The sequence below is a fragment of the Protopterus annectens genome, chromosome 11.part0 (genome assembly GCF_019279795.1).
Source record: "Protopterus annectens isolate FY-2018-M chromosome 11.part0, PAN1.0, whole genome shotgun sequence".
NCBI lineage: Eukaryota > Metazoa > Chordata > Ceratodontiformes > Protopteridae > Protopterus > Protopterus annectens.
This window is the reverse complement of record NC_056745.1, coordinates 535,608,826-535,630,759: the sequence shown is the minus strand read 5'-3', so window position 1 is coordinate 535,630,759 and position 21,934 is coordinate 535,608,826. Positions and strand designations below refer to the sequence as shown.

Here is a 21,934-nt window from a genome sequence, read left to right as displayed (position 1 = left end):
GGAGTGGGTGGTGTCATGCAGTTACATAGTGAGTTTGTTCAAACACTGCTGTTTTCCCAGTGGGGTGAGCAGTTCAACATTCCCCTTTAATATGACTCTGCATTTTTAATGATGTTATTTGTGTTTAAGAAGGATTTTTTAAATATTTATGTAATTTTAAGACATTGTGCTGTATATAGTTATATTTGACTCTAGTTATTGAATAAATCTGGTCACACTGGCTTCTTTGGTGTGGGTTTTGAATTTATATGAGTAGATGTACAACTGAATTTAACTCCCATAATAAAATATATCACTGCATTTTTAAGAACTCCAATAAAGTCCTATACTTTGTACAACTTCAAAGCTGATCATAACATTAAATAACCCTAAAAAATGTCTAGCTATCAGCAATGTTATCACACGATATAATCAAGAAAGATGACTTCTGTTCACAAAATCTATATCAAACTGCAGCTATAAAATCAAATAAGCAATGTAAAGACTTCTTAATTTAGTGCATACTGCTAAGATATGGGATTCAGTCTCACAACTGAAACAAACTTAAATCTCTTCCTACAAAAATAAAAAAAAATACCTGGGTAAAACATAAAAGTTCCCTTGTTTTCTGAAAACATTTCATAGAAAAAACATTTGCTACTGTATCTTTTTCCCACTGTATTCTGTATTTTCTTTCCCCTATTTTCTTTCTCATCCATTGTCCTCTAACTCAATGCTTGATTTCTTCTGACTTTTGCTTCCTTCTCTCCTTTCCTACAACTATTAAACAATGCTATGGAAATATGCCGTATAACTAATGTAATTCTATATAACCTGAATGTAATTGGTTTATGGGTGAATACTAGGTTGCCTTAAAATGTTATTTTAAGCCTTGCATATAACCTGAGATAAGGTTCAAACCCTGTATTTTGTGTCTGTGAAGTAAAGATCTTAACCATTATGCCAAACCCACCTCTACTTATGTTGTTGTGTCTTGCGGCTTTTCCCGGTTACGGGTCGCCACAGCGGAACTCCGGTCCGCTAATGATTGGCAATAGATTTTTACGTGCCGAGTTGCCAGCCCTGATGCACAACCTTCAATGAAGGTACGCCCATTCATGCATGTCTCCACACAGAAGATGCTCTAGCTGAGAACTGAACAGGACAACGTCTTACTGTGAGGCGACAACTCTACCGCGGCACCACAATGATTATTAATATGGGTATAAATCAAAATTATGGCTTGTATCATATCCTTTAATTTAAGTAACTATTTAATTGTCAGTAAAATATTATATGTAGATCATTTCTTCCTGGAAATCTGCTGTAAAGGGACTTTTAGTCCAGTTAATCTATGCTGGTTAACAAATGCATCTAAACAAATAAATTTGGAAAGACTGACCAAGATGGCAGAAAGGAAACTTTTTTTTTTTTGGTATTTTAAGTTTTAATTTTTTTCCTGTTGTACGTGTGGAATTGCTGATACTACTGATAAGTAATTTTCAAGCTCATTCTAAGAATTATATATGCTATGGTGTTTGTTGTCCATGTTAGGTGGCAGTAGTAGTGGTATGTGATAGGCCTACACATTTCATGTTGGTTTCTGTAGGACCCTCTTCAAGAGTGACTGAACTCTACCTGTTTTGACACTATGTATACCTATGAAATATTTAGTGAACATATCTTAATGTGTGTACAAAGAACGCATCTCCAAAAACTAAAAGTGTCATAATGGGGATTTGTTAATTTTATTCACTTGAGGTATGGGTTTGGAGTTAGTAACTGCCAAACAGCTGAAAAAATTGTGGTTAGATTACCCATGTGATCCATACATTTATGCCATACATAAAGTCTACAGAAAGTTGTCTGCCTCACCAGCTGAGCAATGATATCATCAAAATCATCTGTAAACATGGTAGGATGATTCTTGGATTGACATAATACAACTTTGTGTATTTCATATGGAGTCATTCATTACAGATAAAGAATATTTGCTAAAGGTGCACAGTGATACATAGCCTTAAGTGGTGGTGGATGTGTTTGCACTTTATGGATGTGTTTCAGATATTAACAACATTTGTCCAGTGGCAAAATTGATTGGTGAAGGGCCTAGATAAGGTTATAGTCTCATATTGTTATATTTTTGTTTGTATCATAATTATTTTATTTTTGATGCCAACTTTTTATGTATCAGTTTTGTAAGTCCAATATTCTAGATTTGTTCTTATGAAGTGGTAATTTAAATGTTGCTTACTGTTATATAAAAAATGTAGTATATTCTGTAAAATGTAGTTGTTCTCAAACGAATGGTTTACTGGGAAGACAAGTCATCAGTTTAAAATGAGAATCATAGAACATTTCAGGGTTATAATGCCTTGTTCCCCTGCTGTCTATTTTAATGAAATTCATAGGGGACTTTTGGAAGACTTTTTTGTTTTATTCTATATATAGCCCCTACAGCTGTGAGAGGCAGGTCTATATCACAACATCGAACTTACAAAAGTTTGATCGTTGTAATATCGAACCATAATGTTCGAAACCGAACAAAACCGAAAGCACAGAACAGCGATTTTTTTCCTAGGGAAAAAAAAAATCACTGTTCCCTGACAAAAAAAAAAAAAAACTTAACCTTAAACCTAAAGTGAAGTGGGGGGGGTTCACCCTCCCCAATGTGGGGGGCTGTTCCCCTGACACCGCCCTATTTAAATATACCAACTCCGAGATCGCACCACAGTGGAAGAAATAGCAAAGTCCTGAAAACGGCCCACCGATTTTTTTCCATAGGGAAAAAAGTCGATGTGCCATGGCTTCACAATTTTCCACTTTCGGACTTTAGGGTGTGATATTACAACATTCAAACTTGTTTTAGTTTGACGTTGTTATATAGACCCATGAGATGTAATGTGTTAAAAGAAGATTCTATTAGAATTTTGAAATATAATATTTTAAAGTCAGTAGATCTGCATCAAGAAACTGAATGGGGCTACGCTTTGTAAGTTGGTGTGTTATTCTGCTTTAGAGGGTTAAATATCTGTTTATGTTTGCACGTTTGATCAGTTAATTGAATTGAAATATAATATTTTAAAGGCAGTAGATCTTAATTAAGAAACTGAATGGGGCTAAGATTTGTATGTTGGTGTGTTATTCTGCTTTAGAGGGTTAAATATCTGTTTATGTGTGCTTGTTTGATCAATTAATTGATTAGTGCTGAAGTAAATCAATATTAATAGGTTAAAAAATTAGATGACGGTATACCTCTTAGGAGTATATGAGCCAAGACATTAGGTAGAAGACTACTGAATAAAGCCTATTTGATTTATTTTTATTCCTTTCTTTTTGTTGTATTGCATTCATTTTCATTTATGACTTCCTTCTCATTTTAACTCTTTACTACAGGTCCAGAAGACAGATTTGTTCTACAGGCACCTCCACCTCATTACCCCCTACCCCTGCCAAAGTTGTATCTGAAGTTCATGAGGATGATGAAGCCAGGAGTACCTCACCGAAGGATAACTTCTGCCTCATAGGCAGTATGCACTTGTTGTCTTAGCTGTGTCTGCAATAGATAGTAGAGACATACCTCTCAACTCTCCTGATTTTTGCAAAATCTCCAGATTTTTGCCTTAAAAGTTTGGTCTGTCCCTCATAAACTTTGTTGTTTTCTGGTAAATCGTTGAGGATTGAAGTCACTAAATAATGACATCTGTTTGATTTTCAGACACCAGTCATTCAGAAAAGGTATGCTAATACAAATCATGTTATTCTAGCAACTATCTACATTTATATGAGCAATATTTAAAATCTGTTCCTATATCTTGGGCCTTTGTTCCAATATTATTTTAGGTTTTGCCCATATTTCTTGCTGTAAGAGGTTGAGAGGTAGGAGTGGAGACTGTCTTGGCATGAGCAATGGGAAGATGGAAGCCCTGCTTGGAGAGCATCCTAGAGGAAAACACAGGTTCACTTGACTGACTGACTTGCTAGTCCCCTACCATCAGGCCTGTAGAGGAGAGCATGGTCTATACCACCAACTATTTTGACCTGTCACATTAATACGGATCCATGCAATGTTCTTCTGTGCTTGGATGGGAATGGCATAGCAACTGCTTGCACCCTACTTTGTCCCCATTCATGTGTGCTCACTTACTTTTTCATTCCATCTATTACTTTGTGCATGTTCCAACCCACTCCATCACCATTTGTCTACTCTGGGTTGTCCCCCCTTCAACGTTTTCCTATTTTATTGTATCCACTTCCACTCCTGTTTGTTTCCACTGTTGTGTGTTTGTCTATCTGCCCATGCATAGCATGATATACCCTCCTCATATCATCTTCTTTTCCTTTCACCGTTCCATCTCTTACCGTTTCCTTGAAATAAAGGAAAATTGGTGCCCTTTCCCTGAAAAAAGTGTTTGTCTATCTCTCCATCTTGTACACTGCTATGTGTTCTTATATGTTACCCTCTGCTTGTCATTCCCATTGTAAAGTTATTTTTATACCCCTTTTCTTTCATTTTAAGTATCCAACATGTGTCCCCATAGTGGACAACACAGCAATGCAGCTGCATACGGCTACTTGACAGTCTGTGGCATAAGATGCCATCATGCCAAGTTATGCTGCAGCATGTACCACCTGTCTACAACATGCATTGGTATAAACTCATTAGACCACTAAGATATAGTGGTCTAATTTCACAGTTCTGCTTTTCATGAGATCACGCTATGTGATGTGCAGACTATCACTGCTTACATTTGTCTACTTGCACATGTCCACTTGCATACTAACTGCCTGTTTCATTTATATACTTTGAAGCAAGCTAGCTATGCAGAAAAAAATCATTTTTTTTTATTTGAATCCTGATCATCTCCTTCTGTTGCAGTGCAATTCTGTTTTGCCACACAAGCTTTGCCCAGTAGTTCTATGAATCTCTAGGAATCCTGGACAGTATTACTTGAAAAGCATTGTTGGAAGAAAGACTAAGCTGATATGTCCATTCACTTAATATTCTTGTGGGAAAAAAATAACCATATTGTCACCATTGCTATGAACAACATATAATGAAATATATTATCCAGAAATGTAAAAACATTGAGGTTCCAAACCAAACGTAAGAATAGTCATATTTATGATATGAACTAGAAATAGGAAGTATTATATTCCATGACATATAGTATATCTTAAGCTAATATTAAGGGTACTGTAACAAAAAAGAATGACAAATATTAATGTTTGCACCTCACTTTATTGAAGCTGTAGTCAATGTACAAATTTTGATTACAAGAGAAAGAGGACAAAACAGTTGCTAAAAACAAAGTTTGAATTTGATGACTATGCTGACATTAATAATTTTAGTGTTATTTATTTAGCTACATGTATAAATTGCTCTTTCTTATGTTTGTATTTTGGAATGGTGGGTGCGCTGGTCACAAGACATTTTTAGTCATGACATGGTCCAATATATACATATATTAAAGATTACAGATTATAATTTCTTTTGAAATACAACTTAATAAACTTTGCTTGACATAACATTTTTGTTTGAAATGAAGAAATCATATAAATACTAGAAGTTACTCGAATAAGAAATACATATTATAAATATATACAGATTGATGCTGTATTCTACATCAAATGGACACTAGACTGATATTTGTACTGCATTCATAAAAACATCAAAAAGCAGCATGTCAACTCGTACTGCGCATACCCCAAGGATTAACCCCAGAGCAAACAAAATAAAATGTAAGTGTTTTTGCAAGGGGGTAAGCCCCTTTGCAACATCCCATCCCCTAATTACATATCCTAACTCCCAAGACTGTACAGTTTCTATGCAAAGGGAATGTTCCCCTACTTAGGGATTGTCAAATTCATTAACAAACCAACCACCTCTTTGACCAAATAGATGAAAGTACACCACCCACATAAATATGTGTATATCTATCTATCCCTCTCTCTCTCTCTCTCTATATATATATATATACACACACACACATATATATATATATATATATATATATATATATATATATATATATATACACACACACGTATGTGTGTATAAATATATGTATGTAAAATAGTGGATCTACTTCATATGGTCGACATTTCAGAATGTCGACATTCATATGGTTGAGACCATAGCATAAAAAATAAAAAACACAAAAAAACTTACCTTCATGCTGCTAGACGTTGTGCTAGGACCCCCTGCACCCCCCCCCATACGGGGCTCTACCCCCCCCCTGCAGAACATAAATATACCAACTCCGAGATCGCACTACAGTGCGGAAGATGGAAAGAGGAGATGCCAGTTCCGCATGGTCAATATTTTGAATGTTGATCATATGGTCTCAGCCATATGAATGTCGACATTCTAATATGTCGACCATGTGAAGGGAACCCAAAATAGTATATCTAAAATAGTATATATATATATATATATATATATATATATATATATATATATATATATATATATATATATATATATATATATATATATATATATATATATATATATATATATATATATATATATATACATACATATATATATATATATATATATATATATATATATATATGGTCTGCTACTTTAAGGTAGCCACTAGACTTTGAACATATGCTGCCAGTGTTATTTAATCCCTACGGGCCAGATGGACATTAATTGTTATGCATGAATTTGAAAGTTAGTGCTCATAAAATGAATGTGCCACAGGTGGGAACAGGACATCATTAAGCTTTATTTAAGACTGTGTAGTGGTGTTAAAACTATACTACAGGGTTATAAACCTACATATTTTGTTGACTGCTATGTATATTAACTTTGTGCTTTGGCTTGAATTTAAAACTAACAATAGTAGTCAATATTGAAGTTTGGGAATCCTGGATTTTTGTTTATTTATTTTGACATTTGTTTTATAGATTTTTATAGATTAGTACTAAGCTAACTGCCCTTGTGGGCCATTGTAAGCCTAGCCACTTATCCCTTGTGAGACTCAAACCCTGCACCTTGTGTTTGTAAGGCAAACACCTTACCCATTAGGCTACCCTCCCAACCCAAAAATTCCCACTGTCAGTCTCGAACCCAGGACCTTGGTAACATTAGTCTGTATGACCTACCACTAAGCCATGCCTGCTTCTTTATCGGGAAAATCCAACTGGGCCATAAAGAACCCATTTTCAGTGGAGGCCCAGGGAGAAAAGCTCCACAAAAAGTTAAACGAAAGATAAATTGTAGTAGTGTATACAAAAATGTTCATTTGACAGTAGCAAAAATAATAATTTCACCTAATCAGCAGCAAAAATATAACCAAAATTACATACATATTATAGATACATTATTTTACATGCAGTGACTATGCTACTCATGGCAAAATTATTGGAGTAGTCATAATAAAAATTTGTAGTAGTAGAGAATGTAGTTTAGAAAAAGAAGTAAGTTAGGGGTGTAGTAGTAGGAAATATGGAAGAACAGAAGCAGAATAAGAGAAAATGGTATATTAGGTTAGTCATAAGAGAAAATAGAATATTCAGTTAGTCAGATAAAGTTAAGATAATGAGAGAGGAAGAGTAAGAGGTTAAAGTTAGGTGACTAAAGCAGACAGAGTTAATAGTATGAATGGAGGGAGGAAGAAGTTTGAAGAAGTCTGATTTAGCAGCCTGGGGATGAGCAGGAACATGTCCAGGATTTAGAAAGGTGTTCCATAAGTGCAATTTTGAAAGATTTGAGACTGCAGTTGGATCTTAAAGATAAGGGGAGGCTGTTCCAGATTTTAGCTATGGAGAAGGAGTATAATTTTTTTCCAACTGCTTTCATGGGAGGATGCTCTTGAACAAGCTGTTTATTTCCTGACCTAAGAGGTCTGTTTGGTATGTATGAGTTGAAGATTGTATTTAAGGCTGGGCAGACCATGAGTGAATTAAAGATTTTATGAGCTGTGATTAGCTCAACGTAGGTAAGGTGAAGTGGAAGTTAAAGCCAATTGAGTTTATGGAGGGGTATGCAGTAATGAGAAGAGTATTTAGCATTGATAGCAAACTTAGCAATTTTGTTATAGCAAGATTCAAACTTAGATTTTAGGCAGGTTTGTAGGTTATTGAGAAATGGGGCTCCATATAAAAGAGATGGTAAGAGGTAGGTAGTGGCTAGTGTGCGTTTAGTGTGAGTGTCCAGGAAATGTTTGTGTCTGTAGAGAGTTCCAAGTTTCTGGGGTGTTTTCTTAATGTTATTATGTATGTGTAGATCACACTTAAGGTATTCGTCAATAGGGACTCCTAGTAGTTTTGTGTGGGAGACATGTTCAATTATAGTATTGTTCTGTGAGAGAATAGTAAATTGGCTTTTCTTTATAGAGTACATTTTGTTGTGTTAAATGTTTAGTGTCAGAAGTAACCAGACTCACAATGTACTGCTGTTTTCTGTTATAGTTTAATCTGTCCAAGCAGTTACAGTGTAAGAATTATTTCTATTACAACATAGCTAGAATACAGTCTTTTGCTTCTTATTAACTGAATCAATACACACTTGATTAATACACCTCTGAAGATGCGAAAATGATGTCCGGTTTATATACCCTTTTCAGGGCAGCAGATGGTGCTTTTCAATGTCCTTGCTGTTTGCATGACTGGTTTCTGTTTCTGTTGTTTGTCCTTCATTGGTTATTCTCCATTTCTGTAAGTGAAGACTTTATGAGAAATCCCTGTTGAACAACTTCCTTATTATTTTAACAGGATGCCATTTACAGTAATGTTTAGCCCGCAATAAGTCAACTAGACAAAAACATATTTACAGTAAAGCTAAGCATGTTTCATTTTTGTAGGTGTCTGACATTTAGCTGTTTGCTTCAATTCTGCCTTATATCTATTCTTAACTCTGCAGAAGCCTTGCAGTTTCTGAGTTATACTTCTGCTTTTTGGAAAGAAACATTTATCAAGTTAACCCTTGCTTTACAAGTCAAAACCTTGTATTAATAAAAAGCATACTTTTCTTTTTCATTGCAGCATACTTTTAATTACTTTGGGGAAAGAATATTTAACTTTATATAATCTCTATCAAGAGTATATGTTTAGTTTTGATGGGGTTAAGGAACAGATGATTATTAGAAAGCCAGCTTTCAAATAGATGTAAAAGCAGTTTGGGTAATTTGTTGGAGATTTAGTAGAGTCAGATGAACAGATGACTGTGGAGTTATCAGCATATTGTATTAATGTACTCCGCTGGGAGGAGGTATATAGGTCATTAGTAAAGATGTTAAATAAGAGGCGGCCAAGAATAGAGCCTTGGGGAATGCCAGTGGAGGTATCTTGAAAAGCAGAGAGGAAATCAAGCCATTTAACTCTCTGCTGTCTATTAGACAGATAACTAGTGAACCAGCAAGTAGTGGAAGAGGATAATGCAAGGTTTTTGAGCTTTTGTATAAGTAGCTGATGGGGAACAGTGTCAAATGCTTCAGACAGGTCAAGGAACAGAGAGGAAATAAGTTTGTCTGAGTCTAGCACTTTATTACCTCTTCAAGACCTTTGACACAGTTTCCCACCCTCTTCTTTTGGCCAAACTATCTAACCTTAATTTCTCATCTTCTATGATTTCCTGGTTTTCCAGCTACCTCTCTGACCACTAGCAATCTGTCAAATGGCTCTCTGTCCTATCCCGTCCCCTCCCAGTAATGATGGGAGTACCAGAAAGATCTATTCTCGGCACACTACTTTTTAATATATTCACTAATCTGCTCTATACCTCCTGTCCACAGTCATCCCTTATTCAATATGCTGATGACTCTACAATCATCACCATCTCTGACACTGCCTCTGACCTCCACTCACTTACCCAAAAATCCTTTTTTTCCATTGAGTCCTGGCACCATGACAACAAACTAATCCTCGACCCCAAGAAAACTAAGCTATTACTTTTTCTCCAAAAACCTCACTAATCTCAAATCTACCTTTAAAATACTCTCCAACAATAACACAATCATCACTGTAGAACCAAGTACAAAACTGCTAGGTGTCCCAATAGATGACCAACTTAAGACTGACCTTGCATGTATCTAATTGTATAAAAAAAGACACATCAAAAACTAGGACTTCTTTATCACAATAAAAATATTTAACTGCAAATGCAAAAATAACTATCTCACATGCCTACCTCCTACCTACTCTATTGCACAGCTGTCACATCTTTACCAATCTGAACTCCTCCCTCTTAACCAAACTTGAATCTACCTATAATAAAGTGGCTAGAGTTGCAGCTAACCATCCATACCAGTTCCATCACTATCTTTCCCTTAAACAATTAGACTGGCTGGACTTACCCCACCAGCTCCTCCTACCTCAACTACAGATTATTCACTCTATCCTCTACCAGAACTCTTTCTGTCCTAGCCTAACTCCTGTTATCTCTAAATATTGCCCCACCAGACCTGAAAGTAGCTCTGACCAAGATCCGTTACAAATATATAAATCCAAGACCAAAACTGGTTGTACCTTGTACAGTTATAATCCTGCCCTATCCTGGAACAAACTTCCCTTAGAAATTAGATCCCTAAAACATCCATATCAATTCAAAACAACCTCTAGAGAATATCTGAAAACAATCTAGTCTTGCCACTGCACTCATCCTTCCTAAGCTACCTTCCCCCTGCACCACCTCCCCTCATCCCACCTTTACTCTTTTCCTGTTTTCCATTTTACCCCCCCTTTCCTATTTTGCATAATTTCTGCTGACTCCCTCCCTCCTCTACCTACAATCTATTTGTTAGCTATCCTACCACCTATTACTCATCTCTTTGCTACCCCCCCTCCCATTACTCACTCCCACGTTTAAACCTTACTAGGCATAATGTTTTACAAATTTAGTGTGCAATGATATAGAACTATTTATGAATATCTCTTACTTGATTAATGCTATACCATTTGCATAACCTCATTATTACAAACTTTGTAAAGCTAAACTCATATTCTATGTCAATTGTGAACTGCTACCTGACTTTGTATCCAAAATGTTATACTATTATGTTATTAAATTTATCTTACTGTGGAGCTTTTCTCCCTGGGTCTCTGTTGAAAATGAGCGCCGAACTAACCCGGTCAATAAATGTAAAATACAATAAAATACAATAAAAATAAATTAACTGTGTCAGTGAAGGACAATAAAGCAGTGTTAGTACTGTATCCTGGTCTAAAGCCATGCTGTGTAGTTGATTATTAAGGAGGTAGTAGAGTAGTTGTGAGTGATTGCATCTTTCAAGGAGTTTAGAAAGAGGTGAAAGTAGAGAAATAGGTCAATCATTTGACAAATCAATGGAGTTGCCACCTTTGTGCAATGATAAAATGAAGGATTTTTCCAGAGAGTAGGGGCGTAAGATTCTAGGTTAGAGCTGTTAATGAGAATGGATATAGGATATGCATACCTCTCAACTGTCCAGATTTTTGCAGAATATCCAGATTTATGCCTCATATTTTTTGGTCTATTCCACATAAAAGTTGTGATTTTCAGGCAAATCACTAGGATGATTTGAGGACTGAAGTCACTAAATACTGACATACATTTGAGTTTCAGACTTTATATCATTCAGAAAATGTACGTTGACACAAACCCTGTTACTCTAGCAACTTTTTAAGTTTATAAGAGGAATATTTAAAATATGTCCCTATTTTTGGGCCTTTGTCCGCCCCCATTTTGTCAGGCTTTGTCCAGATTTCTTGCACTAAGAGGTTGAGAAGTATGAGGAGGCTTAGAGATATGAGAGAGAAACATTGTAAGGAAGATGGAATAAGTGTGGATAGTGTAGGGGAGCCTTTGTAGGGAGAAGTGGAGATAAGATATAGGAAGTAGAGGTTGATATTATGAGAAGTAGAAGTGTAACTGGGCTGTGGAGGTAAATATAAGGTAATGCATATGACGTGTTGTTGTGGGGGTGTTAATGGGAATGTGAGAAAGAGTGTGATAAGTAGAAAAGAAGGAGCAGAAAGATGAGAAAAAGAGGAGTGTTGTGAGGGGTGTAGTAAGAGAGGTTGTCTGTAGTGGAGGGGTAGAATTAGAATTAAAAGGTAGGACTGAGTGTATAGTGGGAGAGTAAATGGTTTTATGATTAGCTGTGGAAGGAAAGGGTGTGTGCAGTGGGAGGGGTTAGGAGCTATAAATTTATGGATAGTGGAGGTAGGAATTGGCGGTAGGGTAGGGGAACTGAGTGAGCCCGAGCAATCTTCAGGGTGAATGGAGTGGGCAGACCCAATATAGAGAATAACAGCAGAAACAAACAGAGCAGCTGGAAAAAAACTGACTGGTAAGTACAGGGCTATAATACAAAAGAACAACCAGCAAACAACAATTTTATTTATTTATTTTATTTATTTATTTTGCATTTGTTTACCGGGAAAGTCCGACTGGAATGAGGTCCATTTACACCGGAGACCCGGAGAGAAAAGCTCCACACCAAAACAATTCTGTACAGTGGTACATATACAATCAAAGAGATATATCATACAATAGTTTGTTTGTATCATACAATACATTAAAATAAAGAAAAAGCTGGCTAGGCAGAGAGATGTGAGCAAAACAATTTAATAAAATATATATAAATTAAAATAAAAAGCTGTTAAACAGGATAAGTGTTTTCATACACATATGTACTTCATCAGATCCAATACAAAAAATCATTACACCAGAGTGTACTTTTAACTTAATGTCCAAAGTCACGTGATTATGCTTAATGGGGATGACATCATTTAACCCCTTGCCTTCATTTGCCCTAAGTAAATGCATCCACTTAATTTCCACACACTCTATTTTAGTTTTAATGTCACCTCCTTTAAGACTTGGTGTATACAATTCCATCACCAAGAATTTAAACCAGTGATTCATCCCTGCTGTTTTAACATGTTTCGATAACACATTCCTTTCATCACCCTTAGTTATACTATAAACATGTTTTCTTATTCGGTCTCTAAAACACTAGTTCATCTTCCCAACATAAAAACTTTTACAGACCACACAGGATGCACAGTGCACAACATTCTGACTGCTGCAGTCAGCATAAAGTCTAATGCCGTAAACTCGTCCTGTGTCTGGTTGTACGAATTGGTCATCATTATCTATATATCTGCACACATTGCAATGATGGCAGGGATATGTGCCTATCCTTTCATGTACTACATTCTTCCTTTTGTTGGTTAAAGGCTTGTAACATAACATCTTTTATACTGAGGGACGTTTCTTTAAAACAAAAAGAGGAGAAGTCTCCTAACAGTCCCTTACACTTCACGTCTGAGACAAGAACCCTCCAGTGTTTTCTAACAATCCCACAAATAGAAACTGAGTCCTTAGAATAGGTACGACTCATACGTGTTGGCTGAGTAGGCTTTGAGGCCAAAGAGATGGACTGTCCAGCATGTTCATTCATTAAAGTATGGTCTTGTTCGAGTATCTCTCAACATAATTGCATCATTCTGTGCAGGTACAATCTCTGAATTGTCATATCCTCTGTTCAAGAGGTTGGTAGTGAGAGTCTCAAAAGAGTCATACATATCACTGTCTTTGGTGTTCAACCTAGCCATTCTAAAGAACTGTCCTTTCAGGACATTCTGTTTAACATGCTTAGGGTGCATACTGCGGGAGTGTACAACATTATTGGTTTTGCAGGATTTAACATACTGTTTAGTATAAAGTCCTCCTAGGGTCTTATATACCATTACATCCAAAAAAGAAATGAACTTTTCTGACCATTCATAGGTGAAACAAAGAAAACTAGTGTTGCTATTGAGATAGTGTACAAACTGGTCAAGGGTTTCTGCTATGTCCCCCTAAATCATCCACATAGCAGCCATAATAAAGGACAGACCCTTTAAATCTATTAAGGTCAGAAAAAAAATTCTGTAACTCCCATTCTGCCAAAACCATATTGGCTTAGCTGATGGCACATACCGTGCCCATAGCCACTCCTATCTGGTGTAAATAGTGTTCATCTTCAAATATGAACATATTATGTTCCAATATGAGTTCCAACAGAGTGCAGATCTAGTACACTTTATTGCTGTCAAATGCAGGGTTATGACTCAAAAGTATTCTGACATTGTCAATACCTGCAGCATTAGGAATGCAGGTAAAAAGAGAAGTAACAGCCATAGTAACCAGAATGGTCTCTTCTCGTTAGTCCATTACAGACCAATCATACAACTTATTTAAAAAGTCCCTGGTGTCTCTCAAAATAATTCCCCATTCCATTAATAACTGGATGCAACCGATTTTCTACATATATAGACATAGGCTCTGTGGCCCAGCCCCTACCTGAAACTATTGGCAGCATAGGTGGATGTAACTGGTCCTTATGGACCTTAGGTAGCCCATAAATTTTAGATATCACCGCATTCTCAACCAAAAAGTACTCATACAAACATTTGTCTATCACACCATCCATAAGTATAGCCTCAACTTTCTCATATATCTTGGCAATAAGTCTGGTTACCCGTTGTCTTTTTATCTTAATATAGGTGGTTTCATCACTTAACATCAGTAGCGTGGCACCCAAATAGCTAGAGACATCCATTATGACTATGCCACCCCCTTTGTCGGCAGGGCGAAAACAAATGTCATTACATTTCACTAAATCTAGCAAAGAAGAATACTCCTCGACTTAAATTATTATACTTCGTCATATCTTTGCCAGAAGAGTGAGAAAAATATTCATGAATGTCATCAACACAAAGCTTAAAAAAGAGCTTAAAAAAAGGCTTCTACTAAAGGAGTATTCATTGATGTCAAAATTTTCTAAAAACGCAGACATCAGAACCTTCTCCATTCCCATACATTATCTTTAGGGAAATAATTCTGACAAAGAGTTTTAAATCAGTCAATACATCATTAAGTGTAGAATTACTGGCAGGTATAAAATTTAGGCCTCGGTTTAATACAATAACTTGTTCAAAAGTTAAAGTCTTGGAAGAAAGGTCAAAAATCAAACCTTCTGCACCTTGTTCCAGACAGTTGGACCTGTCTCTGTCACTTCTTGTGTATACTGTCTCTTTTTGTGATTCTTGTCTCTGCTCTGAGACCTCCCTCTCTGCTGAAGGGCTACATCAATGCAGGAAAGAAGAAATAAGGAAAATCATTTTTAGAGGATCTAAGTTTAAACAAAGTGAAGAGAGAATAGAGAGTGGATGTAAAGCTGAAAGTCAGGTCAGTGGTGTGTCAGCAGTCTAATACAAAACTGCTATTAAAATGCTAACATGAAAGACATAGCATACAGGATAGATTGTCTAATAATACAGAGCCACTTATTTTGTTTGCAGTGGGAGAGCAGGCTTCGAAAAGAGATGGCTAAGCTTGATGACTGTATTGAAAAATTAGCTGAGGACTGGTAACCTACAGAGAAAGAGGAATAATGATTAAACAAGGGAAAAAAACATAAAAATATACAAAAAGAAAAGAACACCTACATGTAACTACCAATAACAGAGTGAAACAGACAAACAGATAGGATCGAGGGTCTAAGTAGTACAGATACTTGTACCTAAGTGATAGTGACAAGAACTCTAATTACAGAAAAAAAATATGAAGAAGTGATAGACAGTGAACAGAAAGATGAAAACAACACAAATAGCCCATAAAGAGCTGTGTATTAAGGTACTATGACCATAACACATAATGACACAGAAAATGCATTAAATACTAATACAGAGAAAAAGTGTGGCACAGCAGTATAAGCAGAAGCAGACAAAGAAACAATTGTAATATTATTATAAGACAGCAACACATAAAAAAACAGTAGCACATTTAGCAGCAAGCAGGAACAACTACACGTATATACAGTAGAAATGTGGCAAGATAATGAAACATGCACAGAGCTATGTCGTTAAACTAACATAAGAATACCTGTAAATGCAGAAGGTATACAGTAATGCTAAAACACTACTACTAAATGCCATACAATGGACATGTAGCAACCAGGAATAAAGTGGTAACAGGAATACAGATTGGTTAAGCCAAAACGGTTATTGCCGAACCTTAATCGCTAAACATCATATATCAATATCTACAGTTATATATATATATAGTCTGACAAAGTATAATATATTAAGCAGCATGTAACAGCAACTAAAATTCCAAAAAGTCCAACAGTAGCTGGACAAATGACTGTATGTTAACAGACAAGTGTAAGTAAATATTAAAAAAGCAGCACAGCAAGGAGTACATTAACCAAGAGACGATTAAACACTCATAAATACAACAATACAGAGCAAAACAAATAATAGCACAAAAAGACACTTACATTAATGGCCAAGATTTTTCTTGAATGAAAGGAGGGGATCCATCCACAGTCTGAAATAATTTTGTTTTGTTTTGTTTAATAATACTGATGACATCAATAAGATTTATGTTTTTTTCCTCAAAAAAACTACAGGAATTTTCAAAGATGTTAATTGAGAGCTTATTGGATCCTTCCCATTGTTGCCAGTTTAAAGCCATCTGCAGTTGTTCCTCTTAGATGTGAGTGGGAGGCCAGAACCAAACAGAAGATTAATGTTAATGATATAACAAAGAAGAACATTAATTATAATGTTGTTCTTTGTTATATCATATAACAATAACCCACGCCTGGGTGTGGGTAATGCTGGATTTACCCACGGTTGGTGTGGTTTGGTCCCTTGGGCGAAGCCCGAGGGACCAAACAAAGCCAACCGTGGGTAAATCCAGCATTACCCACACCCAGAAGTGGGTTATTGCTATTATACAATCACATTATTTAAGAAAAAAAAAAAAATTACTTTTCTTAAATAATGGCATTGTATAATGCCTCCTTGCTGCCCTTCCGCAGCTGTCTGGTATTCCATGGCAGTTCTGATGTACTACGCGTTACATCAGAGTTGTGGGCAAAAGCAACGGGGAAAGCAAGATCTCCATTGCTTTTTACTGTTTCGCTATGTTAAATGGGTTTAACATAGCGAGACAGCTTTAAAAAAAGCAACGGAGAATCTCCGTTGCTTATTTTAAAGCTGTCTCGCTATGTTAAACCTATTTAACATAGCGAGACAGTTTTGAAAAAAGCAACAGAGAAAGCAAGATCTCCGTTGCTTTTTACAAACTGTTTCACTATGTTAAAGGAGTTTAACTTAGCAAGACAGCTTTAAAAAAAGCAACGGAGATCTCCGTTGCTTTTTTTAAACCTGTGTCACTATGTTAAACTCCTTTAACATAGCAATACAGTGCTTTAAAAAAGACTTATACTAATGGAAAAAGTCAGGGCGACCGGATCTTTTTCCATTAGTATAAGTCGATTTACATTGTGCACGCTGGCCAATCAGTGTGCACGTTTTGGAATATTAATGGGGGGTCATGGTATAATTAACATTAATCTTCTGTTTGCTTTATAAATCCATTGCTATTACTTTTGAAGAACATGTATTTACATTGCAGGTTTTTGATATTAATAGTTATGTAAAACTGAGTGAAAAAATATAAATTAAATGATAGTTGATACGCACTCATGTTTAAATGCATGTAATTATTTAAAACTTATAGTGAAGAATATGTGTATGAAACATATTACTTGAAAGTATTGTATAGTCTGACAGACATTTTCTGGTTTTATGTACAAAGAGGTGAGATACATGTAAGCATACAGTCTTTGGTTTTGTTTGTTTGTTTTCTTTTTGTTAGGTACATTTTACAGGATGAGTAGTGTTGTTGAGCTAATTTTATTGTACTGTATCTCACAAATAATAAGCATTACCTATGAGCAGCCTACACACAAAAAAATCAACACTCCACCTCTAAGCCTACTTCCTGAACTGATCCATTACAAGCCACAGTTGCAAAGCCCCAGGTAGCAATGGGCTTACCATTGATTTATATAACATCTATACATGTGCATTAGTAAATCTTCTACAACAGTACAAATACATACAACTATTCGGAATAGTATCTTAATTAGCTAGAGAACTTCCCTTTCAAAAAAACTACAAATCAGTCCATTCAAAAATGCTGGTCCTAAGGTTAGAAATGGTCATGTCAAAGCTAACACAACATAATCAAATAAAGTCTGTCCTTATAAATCTTTTCTAAAATGTGCTATTTGTTTTTACTTTCATACAGCTTATGCTGGTGCATAAATGTCATATTCCTCCAGTACTCCTTAAAAATCAGAATCAAGTCCTTCACTAGCAATGGGACCAAGGAAGATTAAGCTTTAAATACATGATTTATGAATGCTGGCCTGTAACTTTCTGGTGGTAGAAAAATCAGAGAATATGTTAATCAGACAAAGGCTTACTTGCTTTTACCTATCTTCAGTGTCACTTTTTGGGTCCTGGGACAGCCATGTCCGATCCTAAGTCAATTAATGGAACTTTTGATTGAATGAAATAGGCATCAGTTTTCCTGATTTATTCTGCTATTATAAACTGGAAGTGCGAAGGTGATCAGTTAGATATAAATGTTCTCCAGCATGAGAGCAAACTTACAAAATCTGCCAGAGATTTGTCAGATTTATCAGGAATCAGTGGTAGTCTACGTTTCTGCATTGTTGGAACATAGGGTACCCATGTAAAAAAGTTTGCACACTGAAAATATTCATAGCAAAACAGCCCTGAATATGTTCCATTAATATTGTAAGAACCTGTCACGAATGAGGTTTGGGAACAAACCAATTTGTCCAGGGACATCTTCAGGTGAGGCTCAGGTAGGAATAGTAATAGGAGTTAAGAGGGTAGTGGAAGAAAGTTAGTGTAGAGGGGATGGAAGAGTTAAACTGGGAAAGTAGGAGGGCTGGGAGGAGATGAGGTAAGTGCAAGGAGGGGCTTAAATGGTTTTGCGTGAGTGTAACTGGGTACGGGATCAGTTTTTGGTGTGAACTTGCTACCCTCTGCCCTTCCTCTCTTTTTTAGGAACATTGAGGATTGTGCTGCTATTTTGTAGGTTTGATGTTTAGGTGGAGAAGAGGGACAGGTTTGTTCCTCTTCTGGTGTTGGATGTTTAGTTCAATGAATTGGGGAATGAAAGTGAGCGATGAGACGCTGCTTAGTAAGTATAAGTAAGCGAGTAGAGGTGAGGGCATTGTTTATTTGGTTAGGTTGAGCAAGTTTATGCTGGCCTAATAAATGGTTATATGGATGTTTATACTGTGATTAATACATTAAAATATTATAAACTAAAGTTATGTTTATGGAAGTTTAATACAGGCTGTCAAATGTCATTTGGTGTGGTGTGTTTATTGAAGGGGACGGGGATAAAACTTTTTACAGTTGTAGCATGGGGTAAGTGTAAATGTTTTTAAAAAGTTTCCTTTTTTTTACAAATATTATATCTTAAATGATCAAGGTTAAGTACATCATTTATTATTGCATTGCATGATACTCATACTGTAGCTAACAACTTGTTAGGACCCACGCATTTTATCTCGCTGTGAGTGGTTATGTAGCACCATAATTACCCTGCTACTTTCTCTAGTTTATTTTTTTATATTTTTCTGTTTGTTTATTTATTTATTCATAAGCTTTTGATTAAAAAATATATAATTAGCAGAAAATCTTTTAACAGATTTCAAGAATGCATTAGAAATAGCAAAGGGACTTTAGTTGTTAACAATAGAATGATAAAATTTAAAGAGACAAGGTGAAATTTAGGTCTTTATTATTAAGGTGGGCAGAAATGCAGACACTTGCTGAACTAATCTGTCTATAGGTGCTGACACGTCTGTCAATACAGTATAATGCTTTATTTGCCTTTCTGCTGTTTCCATAGTACATTTTGTTTAAAATCTCATATAACCTTCCATGTTTGCAATAATCAATGCTTATGTTATATTATCGATTAAGTATAGTTTGAAAATGAAATGTTTTACAATGTACTTTTAAAATACCATATCATATCGTATCGTATCACAGTAATTGAATTATGAGGCTGTAAATGTAAATGATGTTTCCAAATGGATTTTCTAGTTTTTGGAGACATTGATACACTTCAGTGAGTGTACTTCATGTGAACAGCTTTAGATCAATTTGCTCTTATTTCAGTTTACCAAATTGCAATTATGTATACTGTGCACTGGGTTGCAAAACATTCCTATTTGAGTGGGACTGTCCCGAGATCAGCAGCCCAATCCTGAATCCCGCACTTCCTTTTAAAATCCCGTCGAAACAAGCTCCACTTTGTGATTTTTGATTGGCTTGCATACTGGCATATGGGCTAATCATAAATCGCAAAGTGGAGCCATTTCTGTTCGATGCAGAACAGCGAGCTGTTACACATTGAATAGAATGGCCTCCACTTTGTGATTGTCTCTGTTTAATGCAGAACTGCTTGATGTTCCACATGAAAGGCTTTTTTTTTTTTTTTTTTTTTTAGTTTTCTTAGCCTGAAGGACTTTCTATTGTTTGTCCCTACCTGTCCACTTTGAAATCTGGCAACCCTGACTGTGCAAGATAGTACTGCACTTCCAGAGGTGGACAGTGGCCATAGAGTTGAGCGATTGATATATCTACCAGCTATCTATAAGTCTGAGGGGTTTGGGAGGACAACATCACCTCCCAGATACACACACACACACACACACACACACACACACACACACACACACACACACACACACACACACACACAGAGAGAGGTTGCAGAGGGGTTTGGCCACTGTTGAGCAGATTTATTTTAATATGGTTTTTAGCACTTTCAAGTTACTCTTCATGATATGAAAAAAAAAATCAGTGAAGAATAACTTGGTTTTGTATGACTCAACAAAACAGACAGAAACCTAGTTTTAGTAGTCTGTTGTTTTGAGTACTATTACATGGGCAGCTGATTAGAAAAGTAATATAGTATTTGAAAATAATACATAATTTTTCTACTTTATACTGTGGTAGTGTATAAGAAAGCTACCACAAAATGATAACTTTAATTTATACAAAAATCAGCTTTCACTTTATGTACCTTAATTCACATTTTGCTGTTTACATACTAACAGTGAGATCGAAAATGGAGGCTTGATTGTTCTAGCAGGTATTTATGGAGCCATCTGCGTAAGGTTACTAAATTATATTAGAGTTTTTTTTGTGCATATATTATTTTTTAATTGTATATGCATGTGATGATAATTTTCATTGGACTGTACAAAGTATGATTTCCAAATGAAAATGAATCACAATGCTGTTGCAAGTGATACTCACAATTATTACATTTATTTCAAACAGCTGTGCAGCTACATATGTTCAAACTGTTAACACATATGTTGATGAATTTTTAATCAACAGGTGCATAATGTTACACTTGCATTTGAGCTACTCAAAGAAGGTGGGCTCATGGATAACCCTGTCAATCCTGAAGGTTGGTAGCAGTATTATTTCTTAAGCAAAGAAGTACAGTATTATAACTATGTTTGAAAAACAACTGATTGTGACTAAAACCTTTTTTGAAAATGATAGTTGTTTTTAAAAGAAATTTTCAAATAGTCCTGAACAAATTTTAGGAATAATTATAATTTTGCTATAGTCAACGTGCATGAAATGTTTTGTCTCATGTCTGACTAAGAGGCATCTTGAGAGACCAATAGATCCCCACTCATTCTCAGGATTTGTAAATGGCATTTGGTAGAGGTATGATAGCTTTTAGTTTCTATAATTTTTAAATAGCAATTTATTGCTGTACCCCTACCCCATCATCAAAAATAATACATTTGCACACATCTGCAGCCAAACCTAAATCATATTTATATGTTTAGTTGATTTCAATATCAGTAAATGATTTACCTTAAAAATCTTTTCTAATATAAGCTTGAAATCTTCAGTATTGTATCCTAACAGTATAGTTTTCAATTTGTACCTTTGTCTTCACTATATGTTCTTAATTTTCTTACCATCTATTGATTTCTTTGGTCGTTGTCTTTGATCCAGCCCTACAAATGATGCTTAACTCAACTGTTCTGTTTATGTTGTTCCTTCCTCTAAAATTTGGACAAGGACCTCCAACATA

The 21,934-nt window shown here is 35.7% G+C and overlaps 1 protein-coding gene across 2 annotated transcripts in view; it reads left to right on the top strand.

The window, feature by feature from the left end:
* The window catches only part of PARVG (parvin gamma), a 3,368,585-nt gene that overhangs the window by 3,187,319 nt on the left and 159,332 nt on the right, over positions 1-21,934 (top strand). For both annotated transcript variants that reach the window (XM_044088047.1, XM_044088046.1), the window contains one exon: positions 21,217-21,289. In XM_044088047.1, the coding sequence (XP_043943982.1) occupies positions 21,217-21,289 (73 nt within the window). The remainder of the gene's footprint in view (positions 1-21,216; positions 21,290-21,934) is intronic.